Source organism: Pygocentrus nattereri, chromosome 29 (assembly GCF_015220715.1).
Source record: "Pygocentrus nattereri isolate fPygNat1 chromosome 29, fPygNat1.pri, whole genome shotgun sequence".
In the NCBI taxonomy this organism is placed as follows: Eukaryota; Metazoa; Chordata; class Actinopteri; order Characiformes; family Serrasalmidae; genus Pygocentrus; species Pygocentrus nattereri.
This window is the reverse complement of record NC_051239.1, coordinates 10,199,198-10,218,274: the sequence shown is the minus strand read 5'-3', so window position 1 is coordinate 10,218,274 and position 19,077 is coordinate 10,199,198. Positions and strand designations below refer to the sequence as shown.

General features: G+C 38.7%; 1 protein-coding gene across 1 annotated transcript; it reads right to left on the bottom strand.

Annotated features, from left to right (window-relative positions):
• Positions 1-6,735: 6,735 nt before the first annotated feature.
• On the bottom strand, positions 6,736-18,672 carry ido1 (indoleamine 2,3-dioxygenase 1). Its single transcript, XM_037536006.1, is given in 9 exon segments — positions 6,736-7,151; positions 10,471-10,619; positions 12,349-12,376; positions 12,379-12,393; positions 12,554-12,671; positions 13,879-13,963; positions 15,164-15,166; positions 15,664-15,791; positions 18,580-18,672. Coding segments are annotated over 9 exon segments (1,035 nt in total).
• Positions 18,673-19,077: the final 405 nt, after the last annotated feature.

The following is a 19,077-nucleotide window of genomic DNA, read 5'->3' as shown; positions in this document are numbered from 1 at the left end:
TAAGTAGGCAGAAGTACCCCACAAGCATAGTTTTGCCAGGCTGTGTGTGTGACTGCATGTGTGTGTGACTGCTTGATTGTGTGTAAGCCACATGTCCCTGAGGTCTCTATCTCTCTATGCTTTCCATATGGCCTTGATTGAGGAAGAAGCCACTCACTTGTCTGCAAGGTGCTTTAGAAGGTAGTGCCTTGAACGACGAGAATAAGGGGACAAACAATGTGGGTTAGTTTGGGGTAATATTAAGCATTTTGATAATTACCGCACATCCCATGTTCTCGTCCTGTCTCTTTCAATCTTATATGTACGTTGTGTAGTGTGTAGGGCCCTGGGCTAGTAGTGTGTGTTTGAGTGCGTGCTGTGGATAAGAGTGTGTGGGGGTTCAGCACCGGGCTATTCTGATCCTAGATAAGCGCTGTGGTGAAACGGCTCCCTCAGGGCAATTCCCCTTTCCTTTTCCTCCACACAGGCCTTATATCTAAAGCAGGATGTTGCATTATTTCACTGCTGTCTATGGCCATAAGCATCCAATAGATTTCTTTCAGTGAGGAATGTACATAGTGAGCCTGGGGGTTATAAATATGTTGAAATTTCAATAGCGTACTTACCTACCCGATTCTGATATAAGCAGTAGTTATGTGCACATATTGTCACTGTCATATTAATATCTCATAATTCAAAGTCTTTAACTTATGACTATTTCATAATGAATGGATAAATAGTGAGGTGTCTGAGCTCTAGATCTGCCTTGTTTTTTTACAGGGACTCTATTTTGAAGGGCAGGACTGTGTGTGATACAATGCTACACAACGCTACACAGTGCTGAGGAGTAAATGGAGTGAGCCTGGCCTGTTAACAGTGCAGGCTGAGAGCTAGCCTGAGTGTGTACTGTTTGCTGTGCTGACTTCTAAGTAAAACCATGGGGCCGTATTACATAAATGTCTTAACTCTGAATTCTTCTATTATCTGTTTAGTCACCACGACAACTTCAGTTAGGACTGCATTTAAGACAGAAGCTATTACAGAACAATAATTCGTAACTTCATGATCTTATCTGTTAACTCTACATGAGAAAACAGGATTGCAGAAACAGAAACTATTACACAGTATTACTACACAAAATTTCCTAAATTCTACTATAATTCTTAACTTCTGTTTTTACCATCTGTTTTTTGCATAATAATGTTACATTTATCTACACTGAAAACAGTGCTTTGACTTATAAGGGTTTTTAAAGTGTTTTAAAAGCCCCAGGCACTGCAGACACTGCATCTCCACCACCCCCTCTTACTACCCTTATGTTAATGCTGATAAAAACTCATCAGATAAAATATTACAGTGATGATGATGAATAATGATGAGACAGAGCCGAACGTATGTCTGTTTATTAGGAGAATAAAATTTGTACAGTCAGCTAAAGTATTTGGGGAAAATGGAAACTGAAACTGGAGAGCGACGACACTCTGACAAACAGCACATAGTGCTGTCACAATATACTTAACTTCAAGTTTATTGTGCTTTAGTTTGACCTTTTTAACATCAGTAATGGTAGCTAGCTGTGTGGCTTGACTGTTTTGATTACGGTGTAAGTGAGGAGACCGGCCAAAGGCTAAAATATAAATGGAAAAGCTTGTAATGCTCAACTTGCGTCTGTTTAGAAAGTACTAGGTCATACCCTTCAAGAAAAAAAGCCAAGCAAACAGCCTTCCCTTGTTGTGGAGATCTGCGAAGTAGCCTGAACGACACAAAAAAAGGTGTTTTTTGTGCATTATTGAGTGAAACCCTACAAACTATTTAGGAGGTTTTGTCAGATTTTATCAGTGATTTCAAATATAAAGTGGTAATTTGGCTTTTGGTTTCAAGTTTTGTCTTATATGTCTTATATGGCCGGAATAACTGCCCAGCGGTGTTGCAAAGTTGGCCGCCAAGTGAACAGATCTTCCTATAAGGACTTTGGTTTAAGATTTCCTAACTGGAAATAAGATGCTAAAAAAGATAAGAAAAGATCACTAAATTAGGATTAGATTTGCTTCTGTGATACGAATTCATAAAAAATCTCACCCTGACCTGTCAGATCTTAATTTAAGACAATGTTTCTGTTATATGGCGCCAGATCTTTGAATTGTTCTTTGGAGAACACCACCCCCTTCACCCCCTCCCACACTACAATAGAAATGTGTGAATAGGAACAAATACTGGATATGAAATTTTGCTACTCCTAAAAATGGAGGTATCAAGAAGTAATGCCATAAAAGAAACGCTTTTGGTTCCCTGAAAATCTTTCAGCTGTTGTAAAAGACCTCCATGTATTGTAAACGTTCTAGGAAGAACCCTTGAATTGGTATACCATTACATTACGTTGAAGTTCTTTAAAACTTTAAACTTTAAATTGATTGTTTTGGGAATCAAAAAAAGTTCTTCTGTAGTTCAAAGAATCCCTTTGTGGCATGTTCATTACAGTTAGTAACAGTTCCTTTTATTTTTCTTAGTTTGGATGTACAGTTCTAGGGGAAAAACCTTAAATTGGTATAGAATCTTATCATTATGTGGAGGTTCAAAATGTTTCTCGCACTCATACATCTAATTTGTTTTTCTTTAAAGAACAATCGATTGAAGAGTCTAAATTTGTGCAGAATTTAATCATTGAGATGTAAGCAAAGTCATTGAGTGGTTTGATGTGAAATGCACCATTGTAGATTTTTTCAGTGGTTACTTTTACTATAGTAAAAGAATATCAACATCAGGCAATGCATTTGTGACCTTTTTCAGTAATACCTTTCCATAAGGACACTTTGGATCTCTGGTTCCTATCACAACCACTGTGAATAAATCTGACTTGGTTCTATGGAGTTGGATTTGAATTTCAGTGTAAACATTTTAATTTGAATGCTATTGCCTGCAAGACAACTGGATATTATTTTGAAAGTGAATTTGAAAAGAATTCAGAATTCAGTTTCAAATTAAATGATACAGAAAATATTAATTCACATTTTTGCATTTAAATTTCAATTTCTAATGGCATTCTCTAAAACTAAGTATTTCTCATGAAACTACTCTGCATGACATTATAAGGAGTACATTTTGCAGAACATTAGAAAAATACTCCATGAATATTTAGAATAAGGTCATATCTTGTATGGTCAAGCTTTTCCTGCAGCTATCACAGAGTCACTCTGTGGCTTGCAGAGGCCTACTTCATCATGATGCAGCATGATCCTGCCACATTTCTAAACACTGTGCTTTATTCCTGTTCCAGAGAAGACTGTGGGATTGATGAGTGTTGTCTAAAAGGGCGTAACCAGCTCCTCCTTTGTGTTGCTTTTAATTCATCTTCGAGGCTGCACACTGTAGGAAACCGTAACTCACGCACTGATGGAAACCAACACCCTCGACTGACCATTTATCAATATTATATCACATTTCACAACACGGCCTGTCAATCGTCAAGTGAATTATATATGTGTGGTCAAATTGGCCATGAGGGCCTTGAGTGGAGCTCCACAAATGACACGTAATGACAGCATTCAGGACGCAGTGCCGGACATCCCTGCCTGTAATAAATCACCACAGTATCTGCTGAGCCAGGATCAGCTCCTGCCAAGCATAGTATTGGTGTAATGACAACGTATTTGGAATGCAGTCAGTCCTGATGGTGTCCTGCGGACGGTCTCATTGAGCTTAACCCCATAAACCCAACAAGTAAGTGTGGGTCTACATTTCAATAGCTGTCTCCTACCTAAGTCAATGGCATAAAGTGGGATCCACTTGTGAAAATTCATCTATTTTGCATTCTCTTCTGATTTAACACCTTTTCATTTTTCATTAGAAATTATATTATAACTGTAACAAGTGAAATCTTTGAATATTTATACAAATTCCAGAATTTCTTAGTATTGGGTATCTCAGTTTCACAGATTTGCTTAAATTTGAAAAATTACCTTGAAGCAGAAATATCTTCTTCGCTTTACTCATCATAATTTTTAAAATTTATTTTCAGGTTTAAATTTTTTTAAAATTACAGATTTTCAGTGTGGTCTCAGCCCTTTGGACCTCACTGTAACATCACTGTTACACAAAGTCCTTAGCTTTGTAGAAAAAGAAAAAAAACGTAACTTTTAATGTAAGTTAAAGATTTTCTTTGTCATGCTTGGCTCCTCCCACTCCCCCATGTGCTTTTTGTTTACCTTTTGATAATCCATGTGCTTTTTGGTTTTCAGTCCTGCCCTCTTGTTTCGTGACTCCACCCCTGATTGTCTCCACCTGTGTTTCCACCTGTCCCTCGTTATCCTTTTGTATTTAAGCCTTGTGTTTGCCCCTTGTGTTTGTTGGTCTTTGTTTGATGTTAGATGTGCTGTTTGTTAGATGTATGTATTGTATTCTTGTGTTTGGTTCTTGTTTGAGGTTCTGTGTTGTTTATCATGTCTGCACCCCGATCTGTTTGCATTGGCTCTATGACCCTGGACTGTCTTGACCCTGATTTTGTATTTGCCCATAATAAATCTTGCTTGTCTCCGCACATGCGTCTGCCTCAACATCGCTCCACGTTACATTCTTCCAATTATGAACCATTTTTATTGGCCCATTTGGCATTAAATATTTCCACAATATAAAGAGCAGCTGGTGTTTATAAATCAAAAAATGGAATTACATGGCTTTGATATAACAGCAATGACATTAGTATCATAGTAGTTACTGATTAAAATGTCTAAAGATTAATAACTGAATAAATGCATGTAGTTTTAAGGGGTTAAAGGATATCACCACTTATTATTATGCTTCTAGCATACAGAAAGTTTTAGCACCCCCTTGTGTAGAGTAGTGATGATTAGATGATTAGGATTTGCACTGTGAAGCAAGGCATAGAAAGATGTGTGCTCTGTGTTATGTTTTGCATTGCATTCTGATAAATGTGTTATATAGAGGAGATGTTCCAAATAGTTGCATCCTTCTTTATTCCAGATTGTAACTGAAAGGTGGAGTAAGCGTTATTTTTTCAGTAAAGCTAAAAATAAGGAGCAACATCACAAATACTTTCTAGCTTGAGATTTCAATGTGTCAGTTTGGCCAAATGTCATCCAGCAATTGAGGCCTGTGTTTTGAGGCCTATGCCTGTAGGCGGAGGGGCATATTTTGCATTTGATTGCTGTTTACATGAAAAGATGTGTGGTTGCATCAAATAGAAACTAATTTTATGGTTCAAATTACGGTTTGGATGGAAATCATGGTATTTTAACCACAAAGCATGTCCACAATACAAATTTCATTTGAACTTTAATTAAAGCCTGTAATGCATTTTAAGTGCATCACATTTTCAAATCAGAGGAATTTACTTGGTGGAACAAGAAAACCATGAAAGGCATAGGATGATTTGCCAGTTTGGCCTTATCATTAGGTCTATATGTTGTAGTGGTTTTCCCACTCTAACACATAAGGAACAACAGGAATAACGTATAATGACTTCATTAGTTAGGAGCAGAAGAATCTATAGAATGTGCAGTGGAACTCCAGGACCAGGATTGAACCACAAGTCCATAGCGTATATTTCTTTAAAGTTTTAAAGGCATTTTCCAAGAAAATCAAAGCCTTATCTTGACAATTCTCCTTAGCAGGAGATGCTCAGTGAATGCTAGACCAACATGACTGTCACATTTTAGTAAATTATGGTTTTGAAAGTAGTCTAGAATGCTAAAGAAAGTTAAAGTGATTTGGGGTTTACGCTTCACTTATCCATGCAAGTGAAAACATAAATAGGCCTGTTGCATAAAAAACACAGCAGGTTGGAAAGAGCTTTTGATGGATGAAAGATGTGCATCTAGCAAAGCTGGTATGGATTAAAACACCAATATGTATTACAATAGAGGCTTACCTGTCTGTCAGACAGACAACTAAAAAATACTTAAAAAACGCATGTGGTATAAATTGATCTTAATGCACCATCAATGGACAGCTCAACATGTTGGGTGAAAATGCTACGTTCTGCCAGTTCTACTCATCAAATAACAGACCTTTGCATTTACTAGCACAGCTATGGCCATCTGAAGTCATGTGTCATTCTGTAGTCAGACGGATTTCTCTGAATGGAATCTCTATCATGCCCTGTGATACTCAACAAGATTCCAAAGCTGATATGCTTTGTCCTAAATATTTTTTTCCACTAAATGTATAACTGGATCCTCTGAATTGCATGGTTAGACTCTGCATTGCACTATTGGACTTTCACTCACAGATGGCTGTGGCATCACATGAATTCAAACTCGGGATTTCAACACAATAGGACCAATGCTTAGGAGTGTCTGAAATGAGGGCTTAGTGTGAAATGAGGGCTTCTATTCTTCCTTCAATAGAGTAAGCATGCATCCAATTTCAGATTTACAATGCTGTTTTATGCGAACATAAAAACAGTTCAATGGTCATTAGATTAAAAAATGAATTGTGAGTGAATATTATTACTGACAGTTTTTAGCATATCATCTTTATTTATCTATTAGTATTATTAGTTGGACACACAGCATTCTAACCACATTAACATCCGTTCAGGAGTCCTAGACAAGCTACAAATTTATAAAGTTATAAAATTATATGCATTCTGAGAGGTGATTTTACACAAAATCTTTGGAAGAAAATCCCAAAAACAGAAATGGTAGAATAATGTACTAATGTAATAGTAGTGTATTGTTAGTTAGTTCAATAGCAGGGAAGTTAGGTGATCCTTGCAGGCCATGCCCTCAGAGGTCACCACTAAATTGATGAGTCCAGGAAGGTCTGTTTCTCTATAGTGCATGATGATATTAAAACACTTTTTGTTTGGTCCCGTACTACCTTTAGGAAGCTCATGATTCCTGACCCAGCAGTTCCTCTCTCTTCCAGTGAGATTGGTGCTTTACCCACTGTGTTGTGTTCCTCCAGTGATGCTGAGCCACCGGCACAGAGTTTTTTGGCATGGGCCGCTGGGATGCTGATGAAGCGTGAGACAATGTTAAGGTGGTAACTGCGCAGTGCCACCAGCCGATCCACACAGCGATCAAAAGCTTCTGTTAGAGACTCATCCCTTCGTTTTAGCACAAAGTCCCGCAGGGAGGGCATGCAGGAGATGTCCTCGATGAAGCGTTTGTGAGAAGGAGGCATGTAATCTCGCATTCGGGTGAGGAAAGCACCTGGGCAGACAGAGAGCATCTATGCATAGTAATGCTTAAACCCAGATGTCTGGAAATGCCTTGCTGTCATTGAAAGTAACTGTTGGAGTCTATTACATAGCTGCATTATTGGCATTTGAGATTCAGAAAGCAAATTTGCTGTTCTGTTCTATGGCACGGGCGGCACGGTGGCGTGGTGGGTAGCGCTATCGCCTCACAGCGAGGAGGGCCTGGGTTCGATTCCCCGGTAGGGCGGCCGGGGTCCTCTCTGTGTGGAGTTTGCATGTTCTCCCTGTGTCTGCATGGGTTTCCTCCAGGTTCTCCGGTTTCCTCCCACAGTCCAAAGACGTGCAGTCAGGCTGATTGGACATGCTAAATTGCCCCTGGGTGTGAGTGTCTGTCTGTCTGCCCTGCGATGGACTGGCGACCTGTCCAGGGTGTATCCTGCCTTCCGCCCGAAGACTGCTGGGATAGGCTCCAGCATCCCCCCGCGACCCTGACGGAGAAGCGGCTTAGAAAATGGATGGATGGATGGATGGATGTTCTATGGCACTTGAATGTCTGTGGGAGGCAGTTTTTTACGCATTAACTTACTTTTGAATGCTATAAACACCAAAATCATTTTAAACAACTCTGGAATCTGCAAAACATAAAGTTCAGTAAAGTTAAGCCAGTATTTTGTAGGTGTCAATTTGCAATTTGACTCTTTTGCTATTTCACTAGTAAACGTGATTTATTTTTAACTACATAACACAATGAGATTGTAATTATGGTGGGTGTCTTATTTGATATTTGGCTTTTCTGGCAACATCTGTGTAACACGTTAAAATTCCATTGTACGCAAACAGCAGTTTGTGAATTTAAAATGGGTTTAAAAGCATCTCCACTCATCATTTAAGCCGCTTATCCTTCTTGGTCACCGGGGTGAGTGAGTGTGTGTGTTTGTGTGTGGTACTCATTGGGTAGAACGCAGGAAACACCCTGGTCATGTCACCAGTCCATCACAGGGCACACACAGAGACATACACAGTCACAACTAGGAGTAATTTAGCATCTCCTATTGGCCTAACTACATGTTATTGGACTGCGGGAGGAAGCCGAAGAACTCAGAGACACAGGAAGAACGTAAACTTCACACAGAAAGGTCCCTGGTTGCGCAGCCATGGAATCTAATATTCTAACTGTGAGGTGACAGCGCTACCCACTGCGCCAGCATGCCACTGGTTTTATGTTCTATCAGCATAAAATCTTTTCATTATATTCTTCAAAGCCAGTTGGCCTGGTTCAACCCTTAAACCCTTTCGGCATAAAAGAGCTACTCAGTGTTGTTTTCTCAGGCCATATCATAAAAAACCACAGAATTGTTCCCACATTTGTGCTTTGTGAATTTGTGTAGATTATGTTCTTAGCTAAGAACAAATCCCAAATAAGAAAACATTGGTGAATGCCAGGGTCTTCATGAAAACTGCGTAAGTGGGTTTTAAGAAGATTTTTTTTCCTAAGAACAGTTGCTAAATGTGGCTCATGATGTCACCAAAAACTGCAAGTCATTCTAATCAACACTGAAAATTCTCTCAATATTCATTCATTTATTCATTCATTCATCTCCTTAAACTGCTTGATACAGTTAGAGTCGCTGTAGAAATAGCAAAATTGAGATTACCCTGTCCCCTGTGACTTCCTCCTACGCGTTCTGAGGGATCCTGAGCCACAGGGTAGAGGCTGACCAAAAAACAGAGATCTTTGCCTTATGGTTCAGCTCCTTCTTCACCACTACAGCCCAGTATAGCAACTGCATTATTGCTGCTGCCTTTCCCAGCCTGTGGCCACTCTCATGATCCCTCTTCCCATCACTCATAAACAAGACCCTAAGAACCTTAAACTCCTCCATCTGGGCAGGTCCTCTTCCCTTACCTGGAGTGGGCATGTCATCCTTTTCCAAGCGTGGACCATGTATCCAGACATGGAGGTGCTGATCTGCATACCAACCATTTCACATTCAGCTGCAAACCGCTCCAGTGAGCACTGAAGGCATCCATGTAATAGAGAAAAAGGACAACATTGTCTACACAATGCAGAGACACCACCTTCCAGCCTCCACACATAATGTCCTTCTAACCTCTGCTGTGCCTTGCCATCCTGTCCATGAATATCACAAACAAGAGTGAAGACAAGGAACAACCTTAGCAAAGTCAAACACTCACAGTGAGCGAGCTTGAATTAAAGCTGAGTATAAGAACACAGCTATCACTTTGGGCATACAGAGTACGACAGGCCCAGAGTAATGGCCCTAGCACCCCATACTTCCAGAGGACCTCTCACAGAATATCTCAGGGAGCACGGTCATAAGCCTTCTCTTCATTATACACATGTAGACTAGGTTGGCAAACTCCTATGCCCCATCAACATTCTGTGCAACGGTGAAAAGCTGGTCCATTGTGCCACGGCCAGGATGAAATATGTGTTGTTCCTCCTTAATCCAAGGTTTGACTATGGGTTGGAATCCCCTTTCCAGCACCTTGGTGTAAACTTCTCTACAGGGCCGAGCAGTGTGATACCCCGGTGAATGGCATGCACACTCCAGTCCCCTTTCTTAAACAAAGGGACCACCATGCAGTCTGCCAGTCCAAGAGTACTGTTGCCAAGGTCCATGCAACATTGCAGAGGCATGTCAGCCATGACAGCCCCACAAGATCCAGAACCGTAAGCATTTCCAGGCGAATCTAATCCACCCTCACTGCCTTACCACCAAGAAATGAGTTAGCTAACCTCAGTGACCTACCCCTGGGAAATGGAGTCTGACACCTCAGAAGCCTCTGGTCATGAGGGAGGCATGTCTCTTGGTTTTAGGAGCTTTTCTGAGTGCTCCTTCCACCAGCTAACAATATTCTCAATTTCAAAAAAATCAGAATTTTTTTTAACACTGTGTCAACTCTATTAGATACACCTACCTCGTTGGTCTGCCTTGTAGATATAAAGTCAGAGACAGTAGCTCATCTGTTGCTGCACAGTTTGTGTTGATCATACTTTAGTCCTTTATTAGTAGTCATAGGACGCTGCCCACAGGAAGCTGTTGGCTGGATATTTTTGGTTGGTGGACTATTCTCAGTCCAGCAGTGACACTGAGGTGTTTAAAAACACCTTTTATGGCTCATCTGATAGTAATTTGCTATAAAAATCCCATTATAGTGTTACATAGTAAGGATTATTATTCAGTAACTACAAAGATTTCAGTGCAATATGGATGAGATATTTTTAGGCTATAGAAGTATGTTATAAAACTTTGGGCCCACTGGTAGGCCCTTTCCATTTAAGAGGTTGAATGTGCACCCTCTCTTACCACTCTTTTCCTCATGCTTGACTCCCAGTAGCTCATCGAAACAGTGTAACAGGCTACTCTGAGCTGCACTCCCACCAGAAAACTCCAACGGCTCAGCCTGAACCCCTTCATATACCAGCCCGTCTGCCATTGTCGGGTTGTCTTTCCAACTGAAACATGCATAGGGACAAACATATCCAAAGTATAGACAAACAGGTAATGGAAAAAGGCATGCATGCAGAGAGGTATGAACTGTGATGACTGCAGGCCAGGCAAATGTCTTGTTAAAAAGTTGCAGAAATAAAGAGCAGGGTTCAAATAGTCAATCAGGGTGGGTGATAACCAGCCAATGAGAGGACAGGTCTGTGCCAGCCAATGAAAGAGCAGGATTCAGTTATGATACTAAAAGACTAAAGGCACTGCCTTTGCGAGCACCTACAACCTTGATTTGAATGAGAGCAACTACTTATAATGCCATTATAATGTCCAACAGAAATCAAAATAATCTTCAGGGCCCTCTGGATCTTGTGTAACTTTGTCGATAAGTTTTATTTAATTTCTCTTTAAGGTAATCATTATGCTTTATTAAGTATTTTAATTATCGTAGTATTGTAGTAATCCAGATAGATACAACTAGACCAGCTCTCCCATTGGTTGGGACTTCAGGAGCTGACGTGAAGGCCTAAGGCTCATGTAATTTTAGTTGCTTAAAACCCACATGAATATAAATGGCGATGGAATATTGGATAACGTGTAGCATCCTGCAACTCATTTAAAACTTATCTGCAACAGTAGCAAGCATCTTCATGGACCAACTTTCATGAAACAGCCAGTCAAAACGCAGATAGCAAATCAAGTGATCCTGTCAAACATCATTTCAAGGAATTGACTACAAACAGAGCTGGCTTAATGAACAAGGAAATGAAGAAGAAGATGGTCTTCTAGACACTTAAAGGACTGACTTCATGCAAGGTTGGTAATTTTTCATTTTATCAGTTAACCAAATGAGAGTTTCTCAAAGCGTTTCTGTAAGCTGCTGGGTTAACTAGCTAGCTAAATGTAGCAGCTGTTTAAACTCTTTTCTCACTGTAGCCAGTCTTTCACCTTCACTCGTTTAACTCCTTGAACAGGCATGTTTACTTGTGCAGTAATAGGTCTCTTCCTGCTTTCTGATTTTAAATGACAATGGTGGCTGGAAAAAATATTCAAAGACGATAAAAATTCTACTAAATGTTCATGTGTAGAGTACCTGTCGCAGATGAGTTTACATTGCAAGCAGAACATGATAGATCAAACAATATCAGCTCTGTTATTTGCTCATATTTAACTAGTGGAGTAACTGAATATGTTGTGTGTGACTTTGTTCTTGAATTGCTTTTTGTCATTATCAAATTGCACAAAAACTAGGTTGCAGCTACAGCTGTATGCCAGAACTGCTACAAAGTAAAATATATGTTAATGTCTTCAGCAAGCATAAAATAAAATTATGTAGTATCGTTTATAAGCTTCCAACGTCTGTCCTAGAATGGCAAAAAATTAATGTGAATCTCCATTTGCATAGTGCTAAGTACTAGGATAAAATAGGGGTGCCAGCAGAAATTAGCATCATTGCAGAAGTATGTTTTTCCTTTGTGAGTTTTTAGATGTATTTCCTGAACTGAAGGCCTAGCACTAATAGTCACAGTCCACCACTTCGCCACTTTTCAATGGGAAATAAATCACTGAATTTGAAGAAGGTTTGATTTAATAAATGTAATAAATTGCATTAGTTTTTTTCATGTAGCTTTTCAAAAAGACAATTTACACAACACTACATTTACACAAACACATGCTCAGATTCAGTGCTTTGCCAGATTTATAGACACCTAAAATACATAGGTCAAATAAAGTCATACTCACCCAGATAGAAAGATCCTCATAATACCAGAGATGGATCCACATAAACTGAAATACAGAAGTTTTTTTTCCACTATAATGTATAAACTGCTTATATACATCTTTCATCACAGAGAACTTTCTATGTAACACTTCAGTTCTCATGTAAGGAAACTGCCTTTGTTAACTACTAATGTGGCAGAGCTCTTCATAATGATCACAGCATTACCGTGCATTAGTTTAAGAGCCTCTTTCATTCTGTCTATGGCTTGACTGAGCACTTCCAAAGCTCTGGTCACCACAGCGAAGTCACCGTCATAAACACCACTGATCACTTCAGGGATGGCCTGCAATATGGAACATCATCATCTTAAGTCAATGTAGATTTCACTAAGCTTAAGGATAGAAGTGCATTGGTGCCGAGAAATTCACGGTTGGGAAATGACTTAAAGGGCTGGTATCATGATACGTAATATGTAAACATACACTGTCCAGTCCATAAGTGGAAACTAAGCTGCAAAAGCTGTTTGGAATTCACTCTTTCTGTAATGTCATGACAACCAACTGATTAACATCAATTTGCATATTCAGCCTACAGCAGTTTAGCCCTCTCCTTAGGACATTTGTGTGGTTTAACATACCGCAAACAAACATATTTTATGTTTACTCAACCATTTCCAAATCTCTCTTTATCTTCCAGAATTTAACAGGCTGCTTCTGTTACTGTGATTTTAAGACTGATACATGCAAAATACCTGTTCTCTGATTGGCTGTCCTGTATTGTGCCTCATTCAAGAAGCAGTCTACGCTGAAACGCCCCTTATAACTTCAGCGTGAGTGGGTGGAGCTAAACTGCTGTAGCCTGAATAGGTGGATGTATGTAAATGTATGACACCACAAAAGCAATTTAAAACTAAATGCTTTTTCAGCTTAGCTCCTTAAATGAGTTCAGTATTGATTTGGAATTTTAATAGCGGTGTTTAGACCGTAATTTGCACAATGCTAACCGGTGGGGTATATGCTTCCTTCACTGGTTAGCTGCATTAGCCTCGCAGCTCTAATCGAAACCAAAGAAGCAAACTTCAGACACCAGGTCTTAAAGAAAATTATGGTCAGTTTAACAAATATTAAGTTGAATGTAACTTGAAAGTAAATTGAGTATCTTTAAGCATATAAAGTGGACTACCCAAATGAAGAGTTACCATTTTTCTAGAATGTGACAGAAACACAAGCTCACAAGATGTCTGTTCAGTGTGTTTCCTGCTGGAACACATCTGATTTGAGCCAGCAGCTAGTTCTTAACCTGACCCCAACTTTAACCCCAACCCAAAATCTAAACCCAACCTTCGCCCTGGTCCAAGTCCTAACCCTGACCTCACCACTGTTCAGAATCGAGATTTGACAGATTTGTTAACTACTTGAACATCTGTAAATAATCTATAAGGGACTACAGTGGGCTATGCAAATAAAGTGAGAATGAAACATTTAATCACTAATATGTAATGTTAAATTTCCTAGAGACGTTTAAAAGTGCCAGAGCTTCAATCCAGGAACAGCGGCCAGTTCCACCATCAGAGTGACCACGAAAAAGCCTCTTGCACTCTCCCCACCTGGCAGGCGAAACAGCAGCTCCAGATTCCTTACAGGACACAACACATACACCTGTTACTGGCTATCGACTGATCTCCGTATTCCAGAGGTCATCACTTCGTCCAGCTCAGCTTGGTAAGTTCAACTAAACTCATTCAACTAATCAGGTCATTATCAGGTTTAATAGGTGTGTTAGAACAGGAAAAACACTGAACTGTGCTGGATTATGGCCCACCAGGTGTAGAATTGATAATCTCTTATTTATTCAATGCAGATTTATTCAGAATTATGAAAAGATTTCAATTGCAATTATGACGTGCTATTCTGAAGAGGATATTACATAGTAATGATCAGCTGCTACAGTAATATCTTATGGTAATAAGATGGCTCCCTCTACTGGTCACCTTCAATCACAGATCATAATGATTTATTTAGAGGGGAAACTTACTCAATGTTCATTCGAGGGCCATACATGAAAAAAAACACACTGCACATTAAATGTTACAACTCTGCTGTAGAAACTAAAAATCAGCGTTCTACAAGACAACATTCATTTACTGGCCACTTTATTAGAAACCCCTCTCTTGTAGCTCTATCTTGCTGGTGTACAGTTAAAGACCGTAGTCCGTCAGTTGATGCGCAGTTTGTGTTAGCCATCCTCAAGCCCTTAATCAGCGGTCAGTGTCTGGCTACAGAGCCGCTCCTGGGTGGATATTATTAGGTGGTGGTTCTTTCTCAACCTAGCAGAACACGGCTGTGTCATACCAGCACCACAAACACTACCATGTCTGTCACTGCTGCACTGAGAATGGACCAGCCACCCAAACAATATCTGGACAACAGTAGTCCTGGGGTCAGAAACTGAACAATGATGAATGAGGTAGAGTTGAAATATTGTTCATAAAATCAGGTGGGCCACAGTCTGTAATTGTGCATCTTCAGGAACCTGTTCTGTGGAACTTTTTGTAATAGCTTCATTAACCTCCACTTTAAATTATATGCTAAGTATTTTGAAACTAATATGTACATTGTTTAGTTAAGAGAATGATATAAAGACCCATAGGGTCTTGTTTATAGTGTAATACAGCACTGTGCAAAGTTGAGTGCCCATCCTTCAGTTATTTAAATCAAATCAAACAAATACAATTAACAAGAAAATGTATTTAATGGAAAATTACATATATGTGCTGACAGCTAAATATAATATTACATCATTCAATATTTAGCATTATAACATTTTTCAGAAGACTCACTTTTGGTATTTCAAAGAAATCCACAGGGATGTTTTACACACCTCCCAAGTTCTTAGAATTTGGTTGCACTCACAGAAACGCCAGTTGTTTTTTGTCAGATCTAAAGTAAGAGTGGAGCTTGATTTTCTCCTCTCTCTCGAAGATGAAAGCATTAAGTGCCGTTTATCAGATGGGGACCATTTTGGGGGTCTACTAGGTCTTGCAGGTGGTTGTTAGGAGTCCCATTTTCTCTATAACTATAGAGAAATCTATAATAATTTTATAAAGACCATTTTTTACTTTTATTACACAAGTACTTTATCTTATATTAATCTCCTTAGAATTATTTCCTGAAAAATAACTTTTTGGCTAAAAATTAAATAAAGTGTTGTCACTGACTTTTGCACAGTGCTACACAGTAGGTTTAAAACATGTTACTACCCTAAACTAAATGTATTTTGTTTGAAACAGTGTGCCATTGGTGGATGTGCTACAGAATTTTGTCTAAGAATAATACACGTTATACCCATCTGGGTCTCTTTTCCTCCAGTTGGCCAAAACCCCATCAGCATGAGTGAGAATGGGTGGTAAACCCAGCTTCTGAGAAACTGCCCAGAATGGCACCGCCAGGTTCTGAGGGAGAGCCTAACACACACAGAGAAACACACCTGACATTTAAGTCAATCTGCTGTATGGCTTTTTTAAAACTATTTCTCCACTTAGTTTAGTCGAAAGTTATTGAGTGACACTTTAATTAACTGTTACTTTAATAACTGTGTCATGCTACCATTACCAGTAATTTAATGACAGATATCATAAATGTGATCATGTCAGGCATTGATGGTGATTAGATTAGCTGTTTTATGAAACTTTAAAAATGTTACGTCTGAGTTTCAAATGAGTTGCCGGATGCTTTACATTATGCAACTCAAGTGTAAGTTTCGTATAGGTGCTTCAAGGGTTCTTTAGTAAAGAAAATGGTTCTGTATAGAACCATGAGCACTCAAAGAACCATTTTGCATCATTAAATGTTTCTTTGCATCATGAAATACTTTTTTTAGGTTGATGGAGAATGAGTTGCAGATGGTTCTATACAGAACCTTTTTGAAAAAGCACCAAAACCATGTACAGCATGGTCTCCATTATTCTGAAAAAAACATTTCACCATGCAAAGAACCATTTAAACATGACATGGTTCTATTTAGAACTCATGGTTCTAAATTGAACCATTCTATGTACTAAAGAACCCTTGAAGAAGCATTTCTTATGAGTAAATTAAGCATATTTAAAAACTATACGAATTATTATTATTATTATTATTATTATTATTATTATTGCATGGCTCAGCATGACAGTTGTCATAATGTAATAGACAATACATCTTATAAACACTGCTTATAATGACTGATGATCACTCATTATGCATAATAGACATATTAAATGCATAAAGCACTTTTTCCACTATTTATAACCACATTTATAATGCATTATTTAAAAAAGAAAAACAGTTTTTTGACAATGTGTTCACAGGAGTTTGCTTGCCTATCCTGATGGCTAAGTAGAGGACATATATCCCAGGCCATGATCACACAGCAGGTAAAAGTGGCCCAAATCTGACTTTCTCAACAAATGTGAGTTTTTGGTTTGGCTGTTCACAATATCTTTTCAGTGTAGTCTCAACAGATCACGCTCCTTACATGCACAAAAGAGCAACGCTTCACATGGCATTCTCATCCTGTGGACATCAATCAAAATGTCAACACTAATGTCATCTTCGTCAGCATTACAAGAAGTTACCAGTAGAAAAGAAATTCAAGAAATTCTGATGGCTGAAAGTTGGGCTTGTTACCCTACTTTGCTTTTATACTTGTAACTTTTTTAACACCACTTCTTCTCCTATGGCCACTTTCAGCCATTTATTTCAAAATCTCTTCAAACATGGAATTATTGTGATGGTCATCTAATATTGTTTGTATAGAAACATCACCCCAAATGTTTGAGAGGTTTGTTACCTCACTGTCCCACCACTAACTGTTGTCATCCCCCTTTCCTTCTCAGCAGCGTGGAATTAATGTCAAACTGGATTGACATAAATATCTTTCATTGCACAATATGTTCATAAGTGCAATACAGATCATACGCAACTCTTATTTTATTCTTACAGATTTGTTGTGTTTTCTACTGATCACTGCCTAACAGATAACACATCTATCACCTGCTGTGTAAATGTAGCAACAGTGAACATTTTAACTTCAGCTTACTCAAAGGTTGTGGGCTCAAAGCCCATGTCTGATAAGCTGCCACTGTTGAGCACTTGAGCAAGGCACTTAACCCTTTGTGCTCTAGGGATGCCATATCATAACTGACCCTGAGCCATGTCTGATGATATGTAAAGAAAAGAATTTAATTGTACTGTTCAAAGTGTATAAGTGTAATCCAATAAAGGTACTTCCAAACACAAACACACACATTTTCTCACACGCTTCTCCCTCAGGGCCGCAGGGGAGTACTGGAGCCTATTACTTTCAAACAAAAAACAAAACAAAAAAAAACAGTAAATGTGCCTCTCCATATGTACTTCATTTTTGGGTTTTTAATCGCCCCCACAATTTAGCTGCTTAAATTTCTGTTCAAGAAAGAATTTAAAAGATAAATTAATCAAGGCAGTGTGCAAAGTGACCTGTGATTAAATAGTTTTTAATAGAGATCAAATAAACAAATTATTAAACATTTTGATAGTTCATTTCATGGCTTCAAAGCTGCGTGACTGCATCACTGCAGGAGACAATCATGAGTTCAGTGGGGGAGAAACTAAGTAAAAATCACACAATATTTAGGCAATTTCAGCTTATAAGGAGGCAACTACAGTCACTGTTTTTGAGTAGGCTCAACTTCAACCCAACATAGATACAGTATCAAAAATGTAAATTAGGAGAACTAAATTGATGAGAAAAATTAAGGAATCTATGAAGAAATTTGCCTTAAAATGTGAAGCTGACCTGACTTTTCATTTTTAGAATGTACCAGCATTGCAATACATTTATCCACAGCTAAATTGGTTTGATATCACTGAAAACATTGATTCTGTACCTAAAAAAGTACCTCAAGTCAACTTGAAATCTCAATGAACACAATTGTCGTGGAGCTTTCTCAAAAAACATGCCTGTTATAGTGTTTCAACGTTACATTACTACTTACATTTTACACATATATGTGCAAATAAATTGGTTTGATATCATTTATAGCATCGATTCCTTACTGAACTAAAAACGTGAACTGTAGTGCAAGCCCAAATTGAAAGATCTACTGGTTTCTTTACTACAAAACAGTTGTTGAGTTCAGTTTTGTTGTGGTTCTGACCTTATAAAACTGTAAAATGTGTTTTTCACTAATTATTTAAATGTTAAGCGTCACTTTGATTCCATTGCAGTACCTTCACTGGATCTCCCTCCCCTTCCTGCCACACGTAGCCCATGGTCATGATGCTCAAAGCCAGGTGGGCCAGCCGCAGTTTTGTAGAAATCATGCCCTCTCCTGTGTCTTTCTCTACACTGACAATACAGCATTATAGTATTTTATATGTGGCACTACAGCTTCTATTTTGTCAATTTCAGCTTATTAAATCTCAGAAAAATTAAATATCGTGATGCAAACCATGTATCATGAAGTATCGTGATATAATGTTTTTGACACATTGCCCATTCCTACCTCCAAAGTTCAGTCTTAGAACTTGGCTGCATTTTCTGCTGCTCATGATTTAAGTAATCCCAATGTTTTGGTGTTTCAGTGCAAATATTTTTTATCTGTTTTCTTTTCTCAGTGAGGGCTTTTTGACAGCTACACATCCTTTCAGACCCATCAGAATCAGAATCAAGCTTTATTGGCCAGGTATGCTATGCATACAAGGAATTTGGTTTTGGTTACAGGAGCT